Raw genomic sequence first — 26,969 nt, 5'->3', positions numbered from 1 at the left:
GTGCAGGTGACTGAGCACTGGAACAGATAGTGCAGAGGGGCTGTGGAGTCTCCCTCACCGGAGGTATTCAGGAACCAACTGGACACAATCCTGAGCCGTGTGCTCTGGGATGACCCTGCTTCAGCAGGGAGGTTGGAGCAGATGACCAACCCTTCCAACCTGACCTATTCTGGGTTTCTGTGACTTCGTAGTTACAAGGGGCATCCAAAGTAAGACACTGTAACAAACGGGCTGGAGTATTTCAAATAAATGTATCAAAAATCAAGTCCAAAAATGGTGGGCTTGGATTAGAAAGTAGGATTTACAGGGTGCAGTAGGACAGCAGGGTGACCCTGGGTATGAAATGGGTATGGGATGTAGGTGAACCCAACAAGTTTAAAGTGTCCTACAGAGAAGTGGCCCAAAATCCAAGACAGCAATTACAGCTCTCTTCTGTAGCTAAGGAGCTGCTTTGTATCTTGAGAGAGTGGAGACAGAAAAAACTGACTGAAATAATTCAGTTACCTGTTTGATCAAAGCCAGGAAAATGGCCTCATTCACAATGATTAACTCAGATTTCATTTTAACTGTTTCTTCTTCCTTACTCAAAGAAGGCTGAGTATCCTAACCCTAAGTAATGTTCATTCTTTAAATAAGATTCTTTTTTTCTAAATTTAGCTTGCATAATCACTCCGTTTCAGTTCCAGAAGCCTTTATATAGCTATTTTGGTTGTTTTTAATTACTTCCAGGTTTTTGCATGCAAATTATTAGGAATTTGCTACCCTTCTATGGAAACCATGGTCTTACAAATTAAAATCCAGAAAAAACCTTAATTATGTAGTGTTATGCAGTGCAGATCATGCTGATGTCTGTCTAAGTGCATTTCGTTCATCAATTTCAGTTCAACAGAACACTTCTGATATCTTGGTATATATATGAAGCCAGTGCTGGTCTGTAATCAGCATCTAGAGGTAGCAAAATCCTTGGACAAAGCTGCTCTTGCTCTGCCAAAGACAGCAAAACCATGGTAGGAATTGCTCCTGGCACTGTGACCTATGCAGGCATTACTGTAACAGCGAGAGTGTAAAAAGCAAAGTATTTTTACAGTGATTTACTCAGTGTCAGAGGTGGCATATCTGGAAGATGCTGCAGTACAGATCTGAGCACAGTGAAAGTGTGTACAGTTAGTAAATGCACTGAAACCCAATCTGGAATTTATATTGGAGTTTTTAGTATTTTATATTTCAACTTTCTGTGTTTCTTTTGCCCTAATAAACTTTAAAGAATACCCAAAATAACACAGGCACAAAACTTTATCCCCCTAATTCAGTATTACTGAGTTACTTATCATCTTAGTTAAAATTAACTCAGACCAATGGATTGCACTAAGCTGTATGGACTATTAAAGTTCTACCTAAAGCTTTAAGTGGTGCATTCCTTTACACAAGAATGATTTTCTTCCTTCAGGAACCATTAAAACCTAGGAATACTGGTAGTCTGACAAGGAACTTTAACACCAAATACCTAGCAGCCTTCTTTCATAGGGAAATATATGCTTTTATTTCAAATTTAAACAAAATTTAAATATAAAATAACAAAACCCTTTAACTTATGAATTGTATTAACACCTTAAAGCTTCATCCTTTGCCTCATGGGCTACAGGAGTAAATGGGTCCTGCTTGTTCTAGAAATCAGCTGTTCTTTTACTAATACTGTTCTTTTGCTAATACTGCTGCTCAAAAACTGACAAGGCAAAGTGAAGTTCAAGTAATATATTAATTTACATTGCATTCCAAATAGTCTTCTCAAAACAATGTGATTTTTTATACAGACATTTGCGAGTGATTTTTCTGTCACTGTCAAGCTCAGATACATGGATCATTTACACGGATTGTTAATTCTGACCACTAACTCAAAGCAAGCATGAAAGATATGCTAAAGTTCATGGTAGAAGGTGAAGTCTCCTTGCAAGTGCTAACATATTAATCCCATCCTGCCAATATTTTTACAACCTAGGTTCTGCAAGCTTTGAGCATAGGAATTTTTCCAGCAACAGTCCCAGAAGCTGCTGCTCACTGACAGCTCCCACAGAATCATCACTGCTGAGGTGAGAAAGGTCAGGTTCCTACCCTGCTTTAGTCATGGATTATGTAGCACAGTATGAATTTCTTTGGTGCATGACTTCAGGTTAAGGCTGAGCTCTGGATCACTCATGAGGCTTGGGCTGGTGGGGAAGGCAGAACAGATTATCTGCTTGGACTGAAATTTTCAGCCTTGCTGTCTTGCATTGTATGGTATTCTTTAAGTAGCTCTGGAGCTTGATTACCATGGAGCAAGGCCCTGAGATACACAGAGCTGTGTTTGGGAGTGTGCTTGCACATCATGAAAGGGACTCCACTTGCTGACCCTGTTACCTTGCAGGGAAGTGTCTGCTGAGGTTACTGTCACTACAGAAACCTCACTCTTGCTGATCAAACTGGAAGCAGCTCCATTGTTTAACACAGGGTTGTCACAGTAACTGTGAGTGCATTTATTTCATAAAATAACTCAGCATTTCTGGTCATGTGACTGGGTGGCATTAATGGTGACCTATAATGAGCAGTTAGTAAGTCTGGAAAGTCATACCAAAAAAAGGGATCTAATGCATGAATTGCTTCTGGTTATGATGATGTAGGGACATACTGCACCAGCAAAAAAAAAAGCACAGCAGTGTCTATAGAGTTTCCTACCCAAAGGCAGGCAGGAAGGTCATACTCTGCTCATAGACTGTACAGGGCTTTATAAAACAACTGTTTGTAATGTTGTTAATGAGATCTCCAAATGTGCACATCGGCTGTTTGTATTGTTTATCACGTTGTTCAAAGTTCAACAAAGATTTTAAAAACTACAGTAAGTATCAAGCTCACTAGCAAAGTGCTCCTCTTTGTTCCCCTTCTAATAACAAAAGGCGATCTGCCACATTCATTTGAAATTGGTCAATTAGGTAAGACTACTAGTTGGAGTATTCCAGGTTATCACAATTTCATGATTACAAGAAGACTTTTTTGTTTGTAAATTGAAGTTTTTAATCATATTTGAGAAGCTTTATACTGTGACCTAACGGACACAGTAACATGTTTGTATTTGTAAACACCTTTATCCCCTCAAATCTGAAAGTTAATTATTCTGCTGATTGCAAAGGGGTGTTAATTCCTAAATGAATTTCACCATGGGATCTCTATCACTTCCCATGGGGTGCAACACAAGAAGTAATGCCATTGGTCTCTTGGAGCTCCCAAGATGCTTCCCTGGATGATGGCAGGGACTGGTTGCCTAGGAGGAGGTAAAACCTCCTGCTGCTGGCCCTGCCTCATGGAAAGAGAAGGGTCTAGTGCCCCCACCAAAGGGTGGAAATTACCAGGAAGCCCTTTCCACCTTGCAAAAGTGAAAGCATATGGATATAGTATGTGAGTTGTTTGGTTGTAATTTTCAAGAGGAAGCATTGGCCCGTGGTACCATTCATCAAGTGGTGCTTGAGTCCTGTGCACTTCAGTAGCTGTGGCAGGACTTTGAGAGCTTTCTAAAGAAAGCCAGCTTGCCTGCCTGCCTTCCCCCTTTTTAAGACCATGTTCTCTTCATGGCCTGTATCTCCCTTCCAATCTATTTTCATTTTTTAGGAGGATACTGTATCCCCTGCTTTTAAGAGAGGGCAAAAAGCTGAAAATATCTCTCAGTATAAGCATTTGAAATGTTTAGAGAACATAAACCAGAGATTTTTCAGTGTGAAATTACTTCAGTTTAAGTAATAATTAAACAAAAACCAATGAGGACTGGGTGTAAGGGATTAATGATCCATGATCATTAACATGAGCCAAAGTGGAAACTGTAAAATGTCCATGAATCAGTGATTTATGTTTGAGTACCTTCTTCGTGGTTGTACCTAAATTATCTATGAGAGTACGGTGCTGATCCATTTTGGAGCCTGCAGAAGTGGTTTATTTGCATTGGAACAAAAAAGAGAAGACTGGAAGAAAAACAATGGATGTAATTTCTATACATTTGACCTATGTAGCACTGAGGCTTGCACCTGAAAAAGGCAACTGGAAAGTGTTCCTATGTCCAAGAGTGCAGATGCAGCATCATGTCTTCAGTGTGCAAGAACATTATATTAGTATTAGAATAGGAAATGTATAGATACAAATTAAAACCAAGAAGTAAATATTATTCAGACTCAATGTATATACATTATACATATTGTACACAGATTTTAGGTCTCCAAGTTTACTCACAACATTTCTGTCAATGGTTTTATGTGTTATTCTTGTGTTTTGAATTGTGAGTCATTCTTGCCATCTGTATTAGATTATTATTCTGGATTAAAGGAGAAATTAGGTACAGGGTGTTGTTTAACAGAACTGTACTAAATACAGTGTCTATCCATTTTAGATTCTTTTCAAAAGGCTGGAGCAGAGAAGGTTTATTTAGACATTTACCAGACCAAGGCTGAAAATTTGCCAAATATAGCAGCTGTATAACAAAGGCTAGAGTGTATCATGAGAATACTCTTTAAATTTGTAATAGTTACATGATGTGCTTATGTGTTTGTTGGTTGTTTTTTTTCAAAGGAGAAACAATTATACACAATTTGTTCCTTTTAGTCCCATGATACTTGTATTGCAAATAAGGATGATGCTGGAAGTGAAAAGTATTTTGTATTTGACTGCTTTTCTAAATAAAAATTCTTTTTCAAAATGAAAGTTATAAAACTGGTCTACTTTTGAAAAATAAGAGATGAAGAGCTGAAGACAGTTTGGTCCCTGAGAATATATCTGTAAAACTGTAAAATCTATACAGTTTTTTCCAATGACACCTTTCACCATCATTATAAACAGATGTATTTTTTCTGAGCTGTAGGCACAAGCAACCCCCAGTCAATGATAACCCTTAACTGACTCATCATCTTTCCAATTCAGGCCAGAGCTTTAATTTAAGGGTTACTCCTGTTATATGCAACTGCATGAATGTAAACCTGTCCACCTTCCTTTTGTTTATGGAGCTGCTTATGCTCTACATCTTGTACCTCAGAAGGTTTTCAGTCCATGTAGAAACCCTCTAACAAGGGTTATTATCATGATACATAATCCTTTCATAACAAAGTGGGACATTTAGTTGGTCTGTTGATTGCAGGAAGTGGCTGGCTCCCCATCTCCTTGAGTTTCTGTCCACTTTGAGGTGCCAGTAATGCTGGAGCAGAGAGGTGATGAGCAACTCCTTTCAGCTGATGAAAGTTGTTCATGTAGCTGGCAATCAGTAGAGTGATCTCAAGAATCTATAACAGGAACATACAAAACTCTTTGAAAAATACAGTGATGTGTTTTGACTGCTGAAAAAATAGCTAACTTTTTAGCAAGTGACAATCACCATCAACTGGATAAGTACTTGTACTTTAACAAATTAATGATGGAGGGAGAGGAGATAATTAATAAAGCTTTTTTTATTGCTCCTTTAAATAATGTAATGTTATTCCCATCAGGACGTATCAAAGATACTTTGTCTTTCACATCTTAAATGATTCAGAGATGACTTCTTTAATTTTGAGAGAGATGTTAAGTCCAAAAGATGACACCCAGAGAAGTTTTGCCAGAGAGCTCAGAGAACTCAAGATGCAGGGTACATAAAGGGAATAAAGACTTTGGGGAGGTTTTTATCATATTTTCTCTTTGTGACTCATACAAACCTTGCTGAGATACTGAACAGCTTGCCCAGAGAAGCTGTGGATGCCTCATCCATGGAAGTGTTCAGGGCCAGCTTGGATGGGGCTCTGAGGAACCTGGTCTAGTGGAAGGTGTTCCTGCCCATGGCAGGGGGGTCAGAGGTCCTTTCCAACCCAAACCATTCTGTGGTTCTATAAGGGCACAATCTGAGGGAAACTTCATCATGTGTATTTTACTATGCTTATTTGTATGAAGAATCATGTTTTGAACCCAATTTATATGTGGAATTTTGTATTATTTCATAAATTTGTTCAAACTAACAGCAAAACCTTTGGGGTTTTGGTTTTTTTTCTTTTAATATAGTCAGTTTTCTCAGTAAAGGAGAGAATCTAGATTTTAAAAGCAGGACTTTTTTTTTCTTTTCTTTTTTTTTTTTTAACCAAAAGGAAAAATATCCTAGGATTTCTAAGAATTGACTGATCTTTTAGATGTCGTGTTTCACAATTTCACTGTAGATCCCAAATGTACTTTTTGAAAAATCATCTCTGGTGCTGATTAGACAAAGAGAGTAGGTTTTAGGTACTGCATGTAATTTCTGTCCTTATCAGCCTTCTTTGTCCTTCTATGAAAACTTTGGAATGTTATAGACAGGGACATGAAAAGAACAGGAACACATCAATACTGTCACAGTTAGCCCTGACATTACTAATTCTTCGCTCTCTAAAATCATCTGGCAAAAGCCAGTAATCTGAGCAGGCTGGGAGTAAAGAAAGGTGTTTCATCTTTCACATCTGTTAGGGATTACCCACTAGAGAGATCACAAAAGCAGATGGAAACTGTTTCAGGTATTAGACCAACCTTTGGCTTTGTCATTGCAAAAAGGTGTTTTTCAGTTGATTTGTCCTTTGTCTGAGCAGTGTTAACAACCAGCATAAAATCATCTTGATAGCCTCCAAAAGTCATCAGGGTCTTATATGTATATGTAACTGTCAGTCTCTGGAAAAAGGAAACCCCCAGAACAAAACACAAACAAAGCTGTTAAGCAGGACCGTGCAGGAAAAACAGATTATGAGAAATTCTTCTTTTAAAAATATAATTACACCTATATTTTTCAATGGAGGTAGCCTCTTATGAATCTTGTAATTAACTATGAATTTTGGGATAGCTTCATTTAGACTTTCATGATGAGGAGTTTTCACTGTAGATGATAACTCTTGTAAGTTTGACCTCTGTTTCTATTCCAAATTAATTAGATAAAAGATATAAGAACATTTCAACTCAAGTGTGTAATTCTATTTACCCAAGTCTTGATTGACTTTGAGAAAAGTTAATCTTACAAATTCCACTTGAAATTGAAGCAGTATCTAAATAAATTAAATGGCAGAGTATGAGACATCTGAAGGAATTTAACTCCAGGTATTCTTTTTGTGCAGTGATATGTTTTGCAAACACAAAAATTAAATTCTGTTCTCTTTTTTTCATATCGCTGATGAAATATAAATGCTCTTCAAGGCTCTTCAGCTTTTCATCCCTTGATTCTTACTGTTCAGGGTTTAACACCACAATAATGGCCTCCAGGTTAAGATCAGCATTTAATTTATTGTTACACTGCACATTAATTCGCTGCAGATGTTTGCATTTAAAATTCATTGTCAGACAACATTTGTACCATAACTGACCTACTGTTCTTCCTTAGTAAAACTTTTTTTGCCCCAGTTTTGAAATAGTATTATCTCTACCCCTTGCAGCATCATTTCTGATATCCCTGATCCTTCCTACAAAAAATCCCAATGTTCCCTGGAAGCTGAGCATTCCTTGAATGTCAAGTAAGGCCGGCCAGTACTTAACCTGGCAATGCCCTACAGAAATGTCACAGCTCCAGCAGTGTTTGTAGAGCTCTCTGCAGTCTGGTGCAAGCACGTTTTGCTTGTTCCCGGAGAGCTGCTGTTTCCTCTCCTCATGCTCTTTGTTTTATTATTTCTTTAACTGCAAAGAAATGTAATGTAAAGGCCCATATCAGCACAATTATAAAGCTGAGATTTTAATTTTCTGATATTCAATATTAGCACTTGCTAATAGCAGCATGCCATTCTTTTTCTTTGCAGGATATAAATGAAAGCAGGGATCTTCTCAGGCATTGCTTTTCACACTGATTACAAGTCGTTTTCTATGAAAACTTGTATTGCAAATCAAAGAAAAATCTGAGCCTAAAATGACATAATTAAATAACACTGGGTTATATTACCTACTATTAAACAAAAATAATACAATGAAAATAACAATCTATTAAAGTAACTGCTCTTTGCATAGTGTATGTATTATGAATAATACTGGAAAATTAAGTCTCCAGGAAAAGAAAATTAATGTTATTGTAATAACATTACAATAACTATGGATTTCCTGACATCTGAATGATTAAAACATTAACATTTCATTAAATGATATAAAAACTGTATCTGATAAACAAAAATAAATTCTGTGCAAAGAATTCATTACTTACTTCTATTATTAGTGCTATTGTAATGATGATAACATTAAAGCATTTTAAAAGGAATGAATTTTTGTTTTAAGAGAAGGACTGGATAACTTAGCATGGAAAGCTAATGCCATCTTTTACATAGTATGGTGGTGAATCTCACCAAATCATTAGTACTAAAATCTATCTTGACCAAATTAGAAATAGGAATTTCACTTACCATGGAGCTGTAATCCAGGATGCTTATTCCATCTTCATGGACAGCAAACCATATGAAGGACTTCTCAACTGAGGCTGTTGCTAGAGGCTACAGAGAGAAATGTTCTTTAGTTACTACTTCAAAATGAGGCAATATGTGAATAATTATTAATTCTCAGCTATTACAGACCTTTCTCCATCCATAGTTCTCACTTCAGTTCCCTCTCAGTGTAAAGGAATGGCTTTGGGCAGGTATTTCAATTCCTTTCCTTTTCAGGAAAGGAATTGAAATACCTGCCCAAGACCATGTAGGTGGCCAGTGGCAGAGCGATGAACTCAAACTGATACACTTGAAACCTACCCTGGTGCTTAGTCCAATGAAAGATATAGTCTCATTAATAAAATAGTCAGGTGTCTTACAGTTTGTCCACTTCCTCATATATCTAAATACACAAAGAACAGAGTGCAGACAAGCAATTATATATATACACATATATATGTTTACATACACACACACACACTGGGTTTATCTATTGAAACCGAAGGCATGAGGTGACAGTTCTGTTTAACAGAGCTGTTACTTGAATCAAAAGAATTAAGATATCAGTAGTTCAGAGAAATTGAGAAGGGGCCAGCATAGAAGGGAGTGCTCTAAATACCCTTGACCACATTTAGTCCTTCTGCAAGGTTCAGCTTCCACAGCCAGCTAATGATACCTTTTCAATGTTCTATTAGTTATCAGGTAAAAAGGGTCTGAACCTAAAAGGCTATCTCAAACAAAGATAGAAGGAAATGGAAACACAGATTAATAGTGTAAAACAAGCAATAAGAGTATTGGAAAGTTACTATTATGATACACTTAGTACTATGGCTGTTATATTTCACCAGTCTATGACTTAAAAAGTAATTTGACAGGAGGTTCAATTGGCTCATGTATGCACAGTTATTTTTAACAAAAATGTATTATTATTTGCAAATTATATTTATATTTAAGACCCTGCTCCCTCTCCCCAGTCAAAATGATTAAAAAGTCTCACTTTTGCTGCAAAGAGTTTAGCCCCAAAGAAGGGCCATTTCCTGGCCACGGTGAGGTAAATGCGCACACAGTCTGCGGCGCTGTGCCCACGGAGAGCCATCCATCTTGTTGACAGTCGCTGGCAAAGCTGTCTGTTGAAATGAAGGGTGGAATTTACTTACTGAAGGGAATTCCAATGCTTGCCCACAGCAAGTTTAATGAGAAACAGAAGAATCCATTTCTTAAAATGGTAATTTCAGTTAATACAAGGACTATCACTGATACAGTATTAAATAAATCCAAAATGTCATTTAGTATTTTAATGCACATGAAAATTATGAAGTATCTTCTAATTTCTGGAACATTATGATTAAATATTGATGTAGCAGTTGCAGCATAAAGGCAGAAAGTCTGGGACAGCTTTTAACATGTCTTTACAGAGAATCAATGTACCTTTATCAGTACTCAACAGCTATGTCAGCTGTCATTCCAAAAATCCATCCAGCTTAGCACATATCTTTACCTGTGGCTGGTAGGAGTCGTGAGAGACATAGCTTAGCACTACTCCCTTTTAGTGTATCTGGGCACTGCTACCCAGAATGCTGCTCCTGATGCAATGTGCTCACACTGAGGCTTTTTTTCTGGCTCCTTTTGTCAATTTGTGGCTCCTTGGCAAGTTTGTTCAATAGTATGGAAAAACTAATTCTCAGAAAATCCCCAGAATACCTTTCTAGGACACTGACCTGCAGGGATGACTTACCCAGCAGCCATAAGGTTATTAGATGTAGCCAAAGAAAAGGGAGGGCTAATGTGTAGTAAAGGGAGATCCAGCACTTGCAGCTTTGGTCTTAATGTTTATGAAGTCAAACTGCACCCTTAGCAAAAACAATATAGGTAATAGGGCAGGCACAGAGTGATCCTTCCCATGCCCAGATCTCCAGCTCAGCCAGTTGGAAGTGTAGGACTACTTAAACAGTCCAACAGATGTTTCACTTTTCCTCCATGAGTTAATCTAATCTGAGACCTTTCATAATTTGTTCTTTGAAGTTAATTGCATAAGCCTGAATGCCCCATTGGCTTTTGAGTATGTAATAATGTTACTATGTTCATATAATAATAGCTTTAAATTTTCTTAACCTGAAAATTTTCTGTACTGAAGAACATTTCTATGATGTTTACTGGACTTCAAAACAGGTGTATCACTGACTTTGGATAATTTATTACACTGTTCTGCTCATTTTCATGTCAGTAGGTGTTGATTTAAATGCCTTGCAGGTTATTAATTTTAAATAAAGTGATACCTTACTAGTAAGTCCACTAAGTTACATTGCAAACTTGACTGGCTGCCAGAGATTGCACACTAGAATAACAAACAGATCATGTCATCCTTTACTTCATAACTCTTTAGTCTGTACACAGTCAGACCTCATTTAGACCTCCTGAGTAAGAAAAATAAGAATTTCAAAATCGCTGTGTTTTGTAATACTATGTACTAACTGCTACATCTTTTGCTGGAATGTGTTATTAATAATGGTCCTTTGTTTAGATTAGAAATGTGCAGAGGAAATGGGTTGTTTAGATTAGCAAGAAAATGAGTTTCAAGCACAGGTTAGGCAAATATAGCTCAACATTATTCCCAATGACAATTTAAAACTTGTTTCACTCCTAGATCTTTAGAGAATATGACTCAAAAGACCCATCTCACCTTAACTGTTCATCTGAACAACCTTGCTTGTATCTCTTAGGGTAGAATCTCTCCAAAACTTGCTTTAGGGTTTGGTTGGACTTGGACTGGGAAGTGACCTGCCCTGCTGGAGTTGAGAAAGGCCGTTCAAAATCTCCAATCTCTACCTAAGGGGAAGTCCATGAAAAAAGTTTTTTGTTACTCTAAAGTAATTTTCTAGCTGGATACTATGAACTGTCTTTTGATCTATTCGACCAAGTATAAAAGAAAACAAATTTGTCAAATAATATATACTTTTCACTGATAAAAAAGTCACACTAGTGATTTTCTTATTTTCTATCTACCATGGAAAAAAGTTAAATATCAAACACAAATTGTACAGATATAATATTACTTCTGCTTTTAGATTGCTCTATCTCCAGCTCACACAAATCAGTTTACATTTCTTGAATAACATCATCAAATTACTTTCTCATAACCTTTCATTTGAGCTTTTGATTTTTTAAAAATAAAACATCAAGACCATGTCTAGTAAAGGAGTCTTAGACTTTCATTGAAGAGCTGTTCCTTTGGAGAATTAACTTGCAGAAATCATGGAAGGAATAGTGAATGAAGAAAAGGTACATGATCACATGATATTAAATGCCAGAGGGCCTTGCTGTGCAAGAGGGAAATCACATTTTAGCCATACTGCTGCCAGCAGCACAAAGGCTGTGAAGCATTTCCACTCCAGTTAAGAATTGCCCTACACAGAGATCCCAGCCCAGTCTGTTTCCTGCACACTCATATATAAAAGGTGAAGGTCAATTGAGTGTCAAGCAATCCTGGATCAGTTTGTTTAAGATTTTCTCTTGAAAAACTGCTGTGTGAGTTATCCATGCATAAAGATTACCTGAGCTAAAAGGGCTGTCAATTCCATTGCTAATTCTTTGTTTACAGGGAAAAGTCCATTGACTATTTGATCATTTGTCTGATACACTAGCAGCAGCTTCTCTCTGTCTGTCTCGCCATGAACTTGAACTGAAAAATAAAGCCTACAGAAAAGACAGAAAGTTATTAAATGAAGAAGATACGGAAATGCATTAGCCCTGAGGATTAGCAGTATCTGCTCTGAATGTGACATGTTTATTTCAGTGGCAAAACACATTAGCAGAGCAACACTTGTACTTGAACCAGTGGGTAAATATTTAATGTCAATCTTCTGACTTCAGTGGGGATTTTTTGCAGCCCTGTTCACCTCTTAAGAACTAAAAAAAAAAGGTAACTCTATTTTAAAAAAATTCTCCAGTTACACCCATTTACTATTTTTATTGCAAGCTTCAAGTCAGCCAGTGTTTCTCAGCCAGTGTTTCTTCTCAGATGAAGAAACTGCAGAAAGTGAAAAACAAATCTTGGGACAAGGCAGAGATACTCTACTTGCTAAACAAACCTGTTTTTGTAAGTAAGACGGACAGTCCTTGTGCCTTCACATTTCCCTGGGTGTTGTTCTTTGGAGGCTTGTTCCCATTTTGAAATAATGTCACAGATCTAGAAGGAAAGCAATACAAAACTGATTTGGCATGCCTTCCTATTTGAAAACACCTTGAAAAGAAACTGTCGACTTATTTTCATGTCCTCTACCTATCACCTATTAGATACGTACACAGCTTGAATTTTTAAACTCGCCAAAGTATAACTTTACTTGTATTTCTTAGTCAAAGTGTTTAATAATTAACATTTTGGGTTTTTGTTTATCCTGCAACACATGCACTACCTTTGGAAACAAGCCATAACATGGAAAGGCCATGATTTAGCAGCTGCCAATGAATGTGTAATAACACAGAGTGAGTTGTTATATAATTATTCAAATGCCTTTGATCTCTGCCTTCTACTACATGCCCACGTTTTTCAGGACTTTTTGCATTAAGTTTGTTAAAAAATGTACCAAAAGTGGTTCACAACAATCTGCATAGGTGGGTAGGTGGGCAGAGGGGGAGGAGGTAGAACAGAGATCCTAGGACCCCAACTGGGCTTCATGTCACCATTCCTTCATGAAAGAGCCTTCCTGGAAGCAGTAATGTGAGCAGTTTCTAAAGTTACAGTTACCTAGAAAATAAGTACATCTTTTATAAATTTTGCCTTCCATATGGTAATTTTTCTGATTGTGGTGACACCGCTTGTTTATCACCAAGGCCAGGTTGTACCACACCTTGTAACTCACAAGTGCAGCTGTGAACATTGGCCAGAGAGTGCAAAAAGCTACTTGGTAGAAATACAAAAAATTAATGATTCATTAGTTGTTAAAAGACCTGGAAAGTATCTAATATTTTACTAAAGCACAGATTATATTGCCTTTTGTCACTCCTTACTGCTAAGAATTTAATTCTAGCAATAGAGGGAGCTAAAGTTTAGAATTCAGGAAAATGGCAAGCCAAAAATTGGAATTTTCTTAAACTGAGCCTTAAGCCTATTCTGTATTAGAGAAGGAACCATTTCTTTTTTTTAATTTCCCAGGATCTCCACCCCAGTATCAATGACTTCTTGGACCTCACATGGTCATCTTTTGGAGCTATATCAGAAATGTTGACTGAAATCTCTAAATCCATGTTTGACTCTAATGCTCCTTAAAGAACTTAAATTCTACTCCTTAAAGAACTGTAACAGCTTACTTTTTGTTTTTTAACACAGCTGTTACTTCTCGGAATAATACAGATCTCTTGGAGAAAGCTTTTAACTGTAGTTCACTGAATGAACTTCAGCAGCTGAAAAAGTGATCTTTAAAAAAAGAAAAATCTTTCACATTTCAAGAAAAAAAGACAGTTTTCAGCCTGAAAAATGTTTTCCTTTGCATTGCCTGAAGAGATCTCTGTCAAATAAAGATACTTTGTATTTTTATATGCACAGCCCATTAAAGGCTTTTGTTTACCTTGATGTTTCCTTGAAGACAGTGCTCTATATCCTTGCCAGAGGGATCATCAGAAAACAGTGCAAATCCTGACTGAGCTGGTTTCCTCATCCCTGTATCTTGGTTCAGAGTGTTCAGAAATTCCTCTACTGTGGTAGAGGCATCAAACCCAACAACCTAAAAAAGAAGCCAAAATGTATTTTGCTATCAAACTCATACCTGTTTACACTTTAAATCTAGGATTTTGAAATACAGTACTTCTAGAATAATGGTGGAACTATAAGACCCATTCCATCCATGAATGTAATTGGAAATTAAAAATTGCCATAAAGGGCCTGAAAAAGATTTCCACATGGGAAGTCAGTTTAGTGGAATTGGTTTGCTTGCACTTGTTATACTTGGAATTCTACTACAGAATTTATATGACAGATAGCAGTCTAGTATCTGAGCTTTTTGTGAAAAATACCACTTGAAAAATGAAGATTATAATTTCCTGTACCTTTCAATATAGTGCAGAAGCAAATGAGATCAAGTAATCATTTTTCATAATGTGCAACTTTAGAGGGATATCAGGTGACAGATCTACACTGGCAGCTCTAAAACAGTTTATGAATGTTGCTTTGTCACTATTACACAGGTCAGTAATATACAGAACCTTCTAAATTTTACTTCCCCAAATATCAATTTCTGTTTGCTGTGACTGATATTGAAGCATTTTAGCAAGAGATTGCAAATATCTTCTTTACAGGTAGCAGTGGCTGATGTTCACTTAAATCTTTAGCGTATTGAGAGTGTTTTCCTGTATTTGACATGTTGAAAATGTTTTGGTAAAAAAATGTCTTGAAAATGGATCATGAACAATTGTTTGAACTTCTCAGTGCCTGGCATTAAAATAAAAATCTGATGAATCTTCAGAGATTAATACAAGAGTTTTTAGTACCATTATAATTGTTATTTGCTGATCCCACTGAAGAAATTTATGTATTTAATTACAATTTTCTTAGCCCTCATAACTATACAATTTTGGGCAGTAAATAACTAATGAGCAGTTACTCCTTTTTTTCTCCAAACTTCAATTTTGAAACCCTTTAGGATGATTTAAATGTTAGTTGGTTTAAATGTATGTTGGTTTTTTTCTGTTTTACTGGCAAGCAGTAAGCAATTAAGAAACTTAGAGATGAAAAAATGCAAAGTACTTCTGTTGCAATCTGAAATAAAAAAAAATTATTTGATATAGCTTTGATTTCATATAAAAAGTTGCTTTCTATCTAGGAATACTCTGAATTGTTAAAACTCTTCTCAGCCATCTCTCACAGCTGGAAACATAAACCAGGATGTGAAGCAGCATGCTTGGAAGCCCATGGAATGTTTCCTAAGGGCTTTGACTAATGACGTCCCCAGAGAGTTAAGAATGGAGCCATGTTTGTTCTGTAACAAATATGGTTATCCTTCAGGACTGATAATGGGAGTTACAGCTGTGCTTCCAGGCCTTCACTGAGATATCTGACTTCCAAGATGTCTGATGAAAGGAAGTGGAATTTAATACCTTTCCTTTTCCTTCAGTCTAATTCATTCATCTGGTGGTCAGGTTAAATAAGAAACAGAATTTTGGCAGTTCTCACTCTTGTAAGGTTTTGCTTTTTTCTTTCTCTTCAAGATTTTCCCCCAAACCTTTATTCTTAGTTGATCAAATCAGATCACAAGTACTTTGTGCCTGCCATTCCTGGCACTGGCACAGGAGGAAACTCGAGCCATGTTTACCTTCCTCTTTTTGATGTACTGCTTCGTGTATATGCTGACAGCAGGGGGCTGGGAGAGCTCAGATTTCGTGGCCTGCATGACATTACCTGATATATGCCATTCATGAAATGAACTGGAATGCTGAAGGGCAGGGAATGGTGGTAGGGATTTCTCAGGAGAGTGGAAAGGATTTCCATTCTGGAAGGTCTGGCTTCTCGGTCTCCGTTCTGCTGGGTACGTTCTACACAGCGCTGGCAATATATAGCGTATTTCCCAAATTCAGTCCTGTGGCAAAAAGAGAAATAAGGCAATTCCTGGGGACTGATTGAAAGGATAGGAAACTGTGAGTGAATATTTCTGGAGAGGCCAGATGGGAGGACATTCAGATTTCACTCTCTGAGATTTCCAACACATTTTTTTGCACGTGGAATTAGAAAGAAAATTAGTCTACTGAGACCAGCAGAATTGTGCCAAAGATCAACATGGCTCAGGGTATGTTGTGTAATGGCCATATTTTGGTTTTCACAGTTTTGCAACAGTCAGAGTATGCACTGCAAAATATTTTTTTTTAACTTATAATTTTCCCAAGTGATGCACAGAAGTAACATGCACTATATTTTAGTAGCAATTCTACTCAAATTCATTTTAAAATATACATCAAAAGATCTGATATATTACAGGAAAGATTGAAAACAAGGTACTTCAAAAAGACCACTTGACTAGCTGGGTAATAATATTCAGGCACACCTGGAATCTGCATTCTTCTTTAAGTGAAGTTTAAGAAGCCAAAGGAATGGATGCTGGGGCAGGAAGAGTCCAACACAGAGGGCCAAGAGCTGCAAGCCCTGAACAAAAGGAATACATTCACTGTTTTAAACATCCTACAACATAAAACTTCCTGCTGTGCCTGCTGGCCAGCAGTGCAGCTTACTGCCAAGTTGAGACTGCTGAAATAGCAATGAAAAAAACAGAGAAAAAGCTGAGTAAATAAGCATATAACCTCATTGAAAGGCCTAATACTCTCTGTCTATTTACATGTGTACAGCCAGTTTCTTTTGGGGTTGGAAATGGGAAAGCAGCTGAGTTTGTATAAGAAGCAGTTAATACAAAGGAACAGAAATACTTAGGCTGCATGGCCAAGCATTGTGATATGAGGAGAAGCCTGTGCAATTTTAATTCAGCTCGCCTGTTACACATATTATGAAGCAACACATAAGACATTTTGTCTCCTACCAAATTTACAGTAACTATTGAAAAAAACAGTAATCCAATATTTTGGTATATTGTTGTTGCTCAGTATGCATTCATTAGTTTCACTTAATACAGAGTGCTGTCATGTACCCTGATACACACTTACCAACATTACAGCTACTTTTCTCACAATCAGTATATCAGTGCTTCCCACTAAGATTTAAAAAAGGGTGTTTCTCTATCTTGATTTATCTGACTTGCCTGGTATTAAACAGAAAATTGACAGCACTGGCACAGATACTCCCTTTCATCAAATATCTATACTTTGATGGAGGATGCTCTTGGGTCTGTTGAAGGTATGTGCTGCAACAGAAGCAAGGGTAGGAGACTACAGCAGGAATTTAGGACTTAAAAAACTTAGGGTAAGGCTGAAAACCTTTTACTGCATGTATTAGCTCTTAAAAATAATTCCGGGGGGTAAGGATAACAACAACTTGTTTACCTTCATTAGAAGGAAGGCCTTGCCAATGGTAAGAAGAGTACCAAAGAAGAATTATAGTAAGTTTAAATTCCATCAGCCATACGTAGCTTCAGTGTGTGCTAATTGACGTGAATGTACCACGTCATAAAAGCTTTGTGAATGTTTTAGCAATGCACACATTGAATCATAGAATGGAAGGAACCTTAAAGATATCTAGTTCCAACCCCCTGCATTGGGCAGGGACACTTCCACTAGACTAGGTTGCTCCAAGATCAATTCAACCTGGCCTTGAACGCTTCCAGGGATGGGGTACCCATGGCTTCTCTGGGCAACCTGTGCCAGTGCCTCTCCAACAGCAGCCATCTCCCAGGTACAGGCTGTTTCTAGCCAATAGGTATGGCTGCTGGGCATGGGCTACTTTCTGTGGGAAGAGAAAAACATGTCTATTACAGAAGCCTTGATATAGTAACTTCCTTTGTCATTTTCTGATCCATCTCCTAGTTCTGTAGGCATTGCTCCATCATAAGTGTAACATTCCAGTTCTGTTAATTCTGTGCAAGCTCCAAGTATTGGCTTTCCTTTCAATTCATTTTGTGTCTGGATAGCAGTGAATAGCTGGTAGTGGACAAAGGGAGGAATTTCAAGTATGTATTAATAATGTAGCATGGAGGGTGAATGCAGAACAGCATGGCACACAAGAGGGGACATCTATCAGAAGCCCGGATATTCCACTACATGACACCATAGCTTTACTTCACACTCATATTCTATTGAGTCATTTGCTATGTGGTTTAGCCCACCAAGCTTCCTGAGGCAGCACCTCTCTTAGGAAAGAAGCAGTAAAAAAGAATTAGGTTTCTTACATTCTTACTTAACACTTGACTTGAAGACAGCCTGTTTTATGTCCACCCTGTACCAACAGCATGGGCTAAGATATATTCTACCACCAGATACACATACTTTGTTGGAGGATAGCATCAGCTTTGTTTCAGGAAAACACAGCAGCAGTGAATTGGATCTTAACTCAGTAGATGCTGCAGAAAAGCAGAGCCTCTTTACCATCCTAAACACTCTGTGTAGTTCCTTCACTGCTGCTGAAATCAATATCATTAAAATAAATACTGGGTTACCTGTATTGGTCCTGCCTGGTTTTGTGGATGTCGACGCCTGGTCTGTTTAATAAGTTGGCAACAGATCTCATTTTGAAGTTCAGGATGTGTGAGGCAGATCTGCAAAGCACTTTGGGCCAAAGATACATGGTAATCAATGGCAGGAGAGTCAACTGCAGCATTTATAAACAACTGGCAGGTCTAGATATAAAATAATAAGCAAGTGAGTTTACACACAAGGGAGCTTCAGCAAATCTTTAAGATGTTCTGTATATCAAAAGTGTACTTTAATTAAAATCACAATTATTAAGTTTACCAGTAGACTTGGAAAACTCTGCTGGTTCTGCAAAATGGGGTGAAAAGGGGCCAGAATGGATGAAAATCTATACAGAGAGACTTGAGATAAAACACCTCCTACAACCCGTGCTTTTCACTCTGTATCTAATGGAGTGAACTGTAACAGGAGTTGGAGCAATTGTGGTGGCAGGCAAGTTTAAGGACAAGCTGGACACACCTCACCCCTCTACAGGACTTGGAAATTCAAAGTCTACAGCTCTCAGTGTCAGACAATGTAAAATGCTTCTGTAAGTAGTGAGCACAACACAGCAGCAAATACACAGATAAAAAATCCATAACTCAGAGCCATTGATTTACATCTTGGCTTTCCATGGTATTTTTACTGTAGGTTAAGTTTGACCTTGCCTATACCCAGTACTGTCTCAGGAAAGCCAGCATTTGTTGTGCTGTGTTAGAAGAAAGGATATATATCACTTCTTGCATTTACTGTATTCAATAGTTGAATTTTTAAGAGATATAAGCAAAAATACAAGAAGTGGATGGAGCCCAATTTCTAGTCTATTTTTATCATAAATGGGATAACTGAAATACGACATGATCTAAATTCCCTACCTGACTTCTAAGCTGATTTATATGAGGTTTCAATGAAGGTCATACAAGTATTCTCTAGTTAATTTACTTTAGGCAAGTGTCTGTGATTTGAATTAGGTCTGAAAAGTGATTTCCAAGTAGATGTAAATTTGTTTTACAAATCAAAGAAGGACATTTCCTAGTAAATTTTCATGCTGCAGGATTGCAGAAAATAAGATGGATGTACGTCTTTGAAGTGCTTCAAACATCCCAGAGAAACAAGTTGGAAAGTTTGCCTAAAAGTGTCTATGACGAAACATACAGTGCTTGTCTTGAATTCCTCTCTAGATCTGAACCATAACATCAAAATTCTCCAGATAGTTGATGCTTCAGGGAATTTGTTCTTTAGGCCCCGGGTAAGTTTTGTGGAGAAAGTTCATTTATCCAACCTCCGTGCTTCCAACTTGTAATTTATTTCACAACGTACAGACAAAGGAATAGCAAAATTTTATTTTGTCTCTGAATTAGCCTTTATAGCCTGGAAGAGGTTAATGGCATTGCAGCATACCCCCTCTCATAGGCATTAACTACCTACCTGGCCTCCAGCTGGGAAAGCTGTAAGGCACACAAGATTTCTCAAGAACCTAGCTGTGGCTCAGTGGTTATGAACCAGTATGTGTCTCCTAATGATAAAGCATTTTTACTACATTGGGACACATATATATGTATGTGTATTTTTAAAGATCTGTGAGAATCTTAAAAAGTGAACTCAACTCTTGTGAAATACTTTTAATAATTTTTCTATGGAATATTTTCTCTACTTATATTACTGAATAATTGGTCTTTTAGGAATAGCTACTTCATATGAAAATATTTTCTTTTTACTAAAAAGAGCAGTACAATCCCTGCTTTCTATCTCAGTTTTAAATAATCCATGACTTGCCTGAGTTTAAAATTTACTTTCTTTTTCTTCTGATTTTTAAAATATCTCCCTGATTATTTAAATGTATCTACAACAAAACTTTTTCCTATGATTTTTCCCTGAATCTAACTGAAAAAATAGTATTTCAGATACGTTTTTCTGAATGCAGAGATCTGTCCATGCTGTTAGATTATTTGGAGCTATGAACTTCAAGGTAAAATTATTATCACTCATGATGGTCATGGATTTCTCTACTAACTTGCACTTTATTAATAACTTATCACATAAGTAGGAACACCAAAAGCTGAAGCCTAAGCTGCTCCCTCACAACTGAAGGTTATCTCTACATTGGAAGTGATAGTCTTTGGTGAGGTAATATGGGCACATTTTGCTGCTGTCCATTAGGTACCTCCACTAAAGATAAAAATAAACATCTCTTTTTTCTCATCTGTTGAATATATCTGGTAAGCCAACTAACAGCCATTCTTTAGCAAAGAGTTGAAATAGTCAGTTAATAAAAAAGGCATCTGCTATGGTTTTACCTTAAATAATTTAATTGCTTCAGTTTGCAAGGCTTCTGATGGCAGTGTTGTAAGAGGGGAAGTAATTCCTTCTTTGCTATGGCAAAGGGTAGGATGTCTCCAAATCTGAGAATCTGATTGGATAAAATATATACATTTTGCAATGAATTCAGTTCATAAGTACATTTACTAAATAAGCATTGGAAGATCAGTATGTTGAAATGAAAATAAACTTACTGGCATCACCTTCCACATTTAATAATTTGCAAAGAAGTTGTTCAAACTCAGATCCAACATTTACACTGCTACTTCCAGCTGCAACTGTCAGATGATAAAGCCACGTGTCCTAAAGCAGAAAAACAGAGCAGCTCATTCGTTCTGTGCTGGAAGGAGCTGCTTCCTCAGGATTCTGCTCTCAACTTAAAACCCTACCATGCACTCCTTTTGAAGCCCAAAGAAGTTTGCCTTTGGTTGAATAAACACACATTCATGGTCTCTACATTACAAGGAAGACTGGACAGGGCTCTCCAAAAGTTTTTACCCTCAGAAATAATGTCTAATTATCAGGGCATTCTTCCTTTCCTCTTCCAAATGCTCAAGTCATTTTTTATCACTGCCAGATCCTGGTAGCCGAGGGATAAGTCCAGAAAGCAAAATGAGCTCTACAAGATTTATTGGGAGCAATGAAGCAACAATAATAAAAATGGTTTTAACCCCGCCTCTCATTGCTCCTTTACTTTAGGGTAAGTCTGTGCTATATTAGTTTTGTCAGTGAAAATGGATACAGTACCCTGTAACCTCTTAGCTACAGCTCTGTCTAAGTTACTGTATGTGAGCAAAATTCTCATTACAGTATATAAGATATTCTGCAACATCTACTTATGTAGGCAAGTCTGCATATTTTTGTCTATTTTGTCTATTAACAAGGATTACCTACACTAGCATTGATTTGCAGACAAACTCTGATCAGTGTTAATAAAGGAGAACCTTCTCCTTATGATATGAAAATACAAGCCAGGTGACTTGTAGTCCTTGTCCTCCTCTAGAAATAGTCATATAACAGCACCATACTCATAGATGTGCTACTGAAACTCAATAAAAACATCCATTTATTACCTTCTCGTGTTTGGATCCTATAAGAAGATAAGTGGGTCCTTGGTCTTTGGGGTGGATAACAACAGTGTAATGGGTTGATAATAAACTGCGACCACTGGCTTCGTAATCTTCATCAGAATCACAGGATCTATCAACTTCTTCAACCTTTGCCTCAAAAAGCTTGATTTGACCAAGAGGAAACTAAAAATAAATGTCAAAATTGGTGAGAGGGGTAATGTTTGTTTCAGTGCATACTGATTTTATATTATAAATTATTATATTTATTATTATACACAATTTTTTCTTATTTTGCAAATAGAAATTAAAACATGAACTACCATCCGTACCCATTTGTATTTACTCATTTTCAGTCCTGCCAAGGAATGTCAGATAAGCCAGATGTTGCAGAGAGCAAAATGACACTGATATGTGCCAAAGTCTGAAAATGAGGTTTTCAAAAATTATTTTCCAGATCTGCCTCTATATATAGCTAATGCAATAAATGTATATTAGGGTGAGAGAAGTCATTCTTCAGAGTTCCCAAACCTGGTTCCAAGCAAAAATTTCCTGTGTCAAGCCTAGAACTTTAATTATGATCTTGTTATTTTAGAGGACAGGAATGTATTGTTGATGTATCTGGTTTGTTCATACTCTAAATTCAAAAGGTAGCTTTTTTTGTGTGATAGACCTTCTAGCTGGTTTCTTCTTCCAGTCTGAGAAATCACAGAGCTTCAGTGTTGAGATGTTTATGTAGTTAGCATCGTTTAGCAGAAAATATTTTATCTAAAAAAGACATTCAAGAGGAAATTTTCACAGAAATAATTATTTCATAGCCCTTATCAACAGGAAGCCTCAACAAACATAAATAGAGAATGAAATCTCTTCACAACTGGGTGACAGGACTGAGAGAGGCTAACTGGCTGCTCTACACAAAATTCCCTCCCTGGTAAGGATTAAAAAATGATGTGGTGATTTGTATTTTCTGTAGTGCTTCTGAAGCATTCAACTTTTTGAGTAAGATAAGATTCTGAGAATCAAAAGATGTTGTTTCACATGTAAGTAGTCAAGATTGATTTATTCACCAAGTTTAACTAAAACACAATTGGCTGGCTTTTTAGTTTGAATTCCATTTTGAAAGGAGGTCAATTAAATGGACTCCATTATTGTATTAACCACTGCAGATTGTGTAATTTATTTCTGCACAGCCACAGTCAGCTACAGAAAACATGATTTTAATTAGCATATTGTTGAACATTAGAAATAAAGTAGCTTTGGAAAACTTTTCATACATATGCTGCTTACAAAAGCTGTTCTCATTCTGTTCCATGTTAGCAAACTTGTTTCAATTTTACTTTAAAAGGGCAGCTAAACTTCTTCCAGATGTGAGGGAAATATTCACAAGAATCCAGCAAAATTCTTGACTAAAGAGCATGCTAAAATGCCAAAATATTCAGTTGTAAAAATGTATAAATTCAGATATGTTAAATGGAGATTTTCCCTAGGAGAAATTGTAAGTTAATTTCAATGTCTCTGTAGGATGAGCTTATACTCTGGCCAGTTGATTCCCAAACCCTGTTTTACATTGTTTTAAAGAACAATTAAAATAAAATGTTTTGATGGATGGTTACTGCTATCTTATTCATACAGTTCTAGAAACGGGTTTTTGTTGAGGTTTAAAGTAGCTATAAAAGGAAAGGATGACAAAGGGAGTAACTGGCTCTATGCAAAAGCTATGAATTACTGACTCCAATGTAATTATCTTAAAACAGGAATACAAATACGAAAATTTCTACTGACTTTTTTTATAAAGGCTCAGTGGACTGTTCAAAATCCTGTTTCCGACCTGCCTCCATTAAAAAGATATTTCTTGGTGACAAAATACAATGCCCTGGGAGCAAAGAGACAGGTGAAAGTCATGTCTAGGAAGCGTCCTGGCTCTGGCAGCACTGTGGACGTACAGTGACATGCCAGAGAACAGGATTTAGAAGTCAACTGAGGGACAGAAAAAACATTTAAATTCTTGAAACTTGCAGTCACTGCCCACTGCAAGAGACATAAGAAAGGGTCTGCTTCCAGAACTACATGGCAGCTGGGCCTTTTCTGATGCCTGTCAGAAAGGGACACCTGAACTCCAGGCAAATCAGTGCCCCCTTCATCTAGGGATAACATGCATAACATGGATCACATCCTGTAGAAAGAAACCAATGGATGTGGTCTGCATTAGACAGAATCTTCCAAGTTGACAATCTGTGTATAATACCAAGGCAAACTGTACCTTAATAAAGATGTAGATTTCTGTTTAAAGTCTACATTCTCTGAATAAACAAGAAAGGGACCTACCTTGTCTTCTTGATTACGGAAATAATACAAAGTTTTTCCAACTAGGGTACACCAAACCCTTTTGGAATATCCATGTTTCACCTGTAATTACAGAACATCAGTAATAATCATGACAGAGAAATACCGACTATTTTCACCATCTCTGAACTCTGATGATACTGGGAATGCATGTCTTGGTTCAAATTCCTATCCACATCACTGGACATAAAATGAAAACTGTGTAACTCTCTTAAGGGCAAAAGAATCAGAGCATTAGATGAGATGCTCATTTAAAGCCCAGTAAGGCCACTGTTGGCCTAAACAGTGTTGGAAAAAAGCAGACTGGGGGAAGAAGTGTTTTCCTACCTTTGTAAGTAATCCTTTCATGGTTGGCTTGATTTCAGACTGTACAAAGAGTGGGCTGGCAGCCTGTATTTTAAGAACATTCTGCAGTACTTTGATCCATTCCTCTAAGATGTTGGGGGAATCTGCAGTCAGGTAGTGTGTTCGTTTCTCTGTGGTCAGCTGTGTAGTAACAAGGAGTCTTGAGCTTCAAGAATTGACATATTTGACCCCACAGTGTGGGGTTTGTAACATACACCACCCAAAGCAGCTTCACAACTTCAGAGATTTTATCTTCCCTGAAGTACTTTTTAGTAATGAAACATTCCATGACCAGACAGAGCAGAGAATCTCATTCTAAATCTTTATCTGGGAAGTTCCAGAATGGCAAGTTGAAAAACCCAGTTCTCCTTTCAGACAAATGAATTCTCTCTACCCCAGTGGCTGACCCCAAGACTGCTCTCTTTATTTCTATCCCATATGTGGTGATCTAACCTTTGTGGCAATACAAAAAAAGACTCCAGGCAGGCCTTTTTATATTTTCTGTCACTGAAACAATTCTTTGGTTTCAAATGAAAAGCACATTATTTAATTCCAAGTCCACTCTTGGACTTCCAGTGCAACAGGGACTGGAACAAGAGGTTGGCTTTGGGGATGGAGGGCATGCTGAAACAGCAAGAGGAGAAAAGCAGGCACCTGAATTGTTTGTTTTCCATCACCCCTTTCAATGTGGCTGGATGCATTTAGCTCAATTTGACCTTGAGGCTTTCGAATAACATCACTCTGGTATGGAAAGAATGGAAAAAGAGTATTTTAAATCTACCAACAAACAGCAATAAATTAATATACTACTAATTTAAACATTAATCTTGATAAGTACTTTCTAGTTAGACATTGTGTACCTTGTACACCTCTTGAGGAAGTGAGTACTGAATCACTCTCTAACAGCTCAGAAACCAGAAGTGCATGCATTTCTTTCCTTCTAGCAGCCTTAGATTATCAGTAAACAATCTAATACAAAACAACAGGTAAGTTACATGTACTTACTGGAGATTTGTAATACAGCAATTCACCTCCTTTAAGCACAAACCACCGTCGTTTCCAGGTCTTTACTTTACCACCCATTTTTAACAGATATCCAGATTTTTCCAAAGGTTCCTGGTTGTTTAGAAGTTAGATAAAAAGTGGTTAGATACACATACATACCTCTGCCCCTCAGAAATAGGTATAAATACAGACACGGAGGTATTAATGACTTAAAAGCATGCTACATAATAATCTGATGAAGCTTTTAATCCAAGGACAACATTTTTACAGGCATCAATTAAGACAGATGTCATGCACATGGGATAACTAATAAATATCCCTACTTATTGTTATAGTACATGAAGTTGAGTAAGTGCCCTGAACTATACAAAAGAATGAAGAATATGATGATTTTACTTTCTGGTAGTTTATATTAAACAAGGAGCACGATAAATAAAAGATAAATGTATTCTTGTTTCCCAACTCCAGGTCCAAACCTGAAAACCAGATATAAAGCACTGTAATTCTGAGCTCCTCACAGACAGTTTTGCTCTGTGAAGAAAGCCTAAAATAATCTTCATTAGCAGGTAGTCAATCCACTTGTATGTTAAGACACTAACTACTAACACAAGCCATTGAAAGCTCCTGGAGGCTGACCAATACCTCATAATGGTTTGGTTTCTTTGGCCTGTCTTCACATGTTACTCTACCTAGGATTTCTCTGATGTTTTCCCTGTATGAGGAAAGGATAGAAACTTATTACTGCACATAGATTTCCACTGATGACTTCAGCTCCTTCTTGGAATGCCCTTCTATTCACCTAACTATTCAAATAATAATTTTAAACTGTTTTGAGTATTTCAGATATGCAATCTGATACCAGACCTGGTTCCAAGAAAGGAAATTTCAAGTAATTTGAATTGTATTCTGGAGTTGTCAAGCTGTTTTTCCTTCATTATATAGGAAAGCTTAGAATTATCTTCCACTTTCCTTCACTAATTACAGTCTTACTTGGCTAACACTGTTGGTATATTTTGCTGTTTGTATTCATAAGGCAGTCTGTGAGTCAGCAAGTCTGAATGAAAGGGTTTGGTAGCAGTCTTTGAACATAAATATACACATAGTACCCCAGGTGCACTTCTTCACAGAACTTCAGTACTCACATTTTTTCCATTATCACTAGATGAGGATGAGGTCTTAGGAAGTTTCTGCTCTGGCTCTGAATAGTCTGTATCTACTGAATATGCATCTGGAGGAATAGCATAGTCACTTTCTGAGGTCACAGAAGACAGAGATGCACCTGTGGTAAAAGAAGAAGGAGAGTTCTTTATATATAGTTCTTTTATTACATTAGAAACAACTGAGATCAGAATAGCCATGCAGAAGAAACATTGTAAAAGAATCTGTAGGCAAACATAAGTATCAG

The 26,969-nt window shown here is 37.1% G+C and overlaps 1 protein-coding gene across 3 annotated transcripts in view; it reads right to left on the bottom strand.

Annotated features, from left to right (window-relative positions):
* Window positions 1-2,486: 2,486 nt before the first annotated feature.
* Window positions 2,487-26,969, bottom strand: part of PLEKHH2 (pleckstrin homology, MyTH4 and FERM domain containing H2) — a 55,198-nt gene continuing 30,715 nt past the window's right edge. For all 3 annotated transcript variants that reach the window (XM_030945739.1, XM_030945740.1, XM_030945737.1), the window contains 19 exons: window positions 26,707-26,843; window positions 25,565-25,675; window positions 25,214-25,300; window positions 24,542-24,700; window positions 24,197-24,277; window positions 21,878-22,057; window positions 20,999-21,107; window positions 20,783-20,895; window positions 18,473-18,652; window positions 16,418-16,515; window positions 15,778-15,955; window positions 13,952-14,107; window positions 12,476-12,573; window positions 11,939-12,080; window positions 11,068-11,213; window positions 9,385-9,514; window positions 8,370-8,456; window positions 6,532-6,669; window positions 2,487-5,288 (listed from right to left, as the gene is read on the bottom strand). In XM_030945739.1, the coding sequence (XP_030801599.1) occupies window positions 5,106-5,288; window positions 6,532-6,669; window positions 8,370-8,456; window positions 9,385-9,514; window positions 11,068-11,213; window positions 11,939-12,080; window positions 12,476-12,573; window positions 13,952-14,107; window positions 15,778-15,955; window positions 16,418-16,515; window positions 18,473-18,652; window positions 20,783-20,895; window positions 20,999-21,107; window positions 21,878-22,057; window positions 24,197-24,277; window positions 24,542-24,700; window positions 25,214-25,300; window positions 25,565-25,675; window positions 26,707-26,843 (2,513 nt within the window). In that variant the 3' untranslated portion in view covers window positions 2,487-5,105. The remainder of the gene's footprint in view (window positions 5,289-6,531; window positions 6,670-8,369; window positions 8,457-9,384; window positions 9,515-11,067; window positions 11,214-11,938; window positions 12,081-12,475; window positions 12,574-13,951; window positions 14,108-15,777; window positions 15,956-16,417; window positions 16,516-18,472; window positions 18,653-20,782; window positions 20,896-20,998; window positions 21,108-21,877; window positions 22,058-24,196; window positions 24,278-24,541; window positions 24,701-25,213; window positions 25,301-25,564; window positions 25,676-26,706; window positions 26,844-26,969) is intronic.

The sequence above is a fragment of the Camarhynchus parvulus genome, chromosome 3, assembly GCF_901933205.1.
Source record: "Camarhynchus parvulus chromosome 3, STF_HiC, whole genome shotgun sequence".
NCBI lineage: Eukaryota > Metazoa > Chordata > Aves > Passeriformes > Thraupidae > Camarhynchus > Camarhynchus parvulus.
Note: the sequence above shows the minus strand (reverse complement) of the source record. Positions and strands in the feature narration are given on the sequence as shown.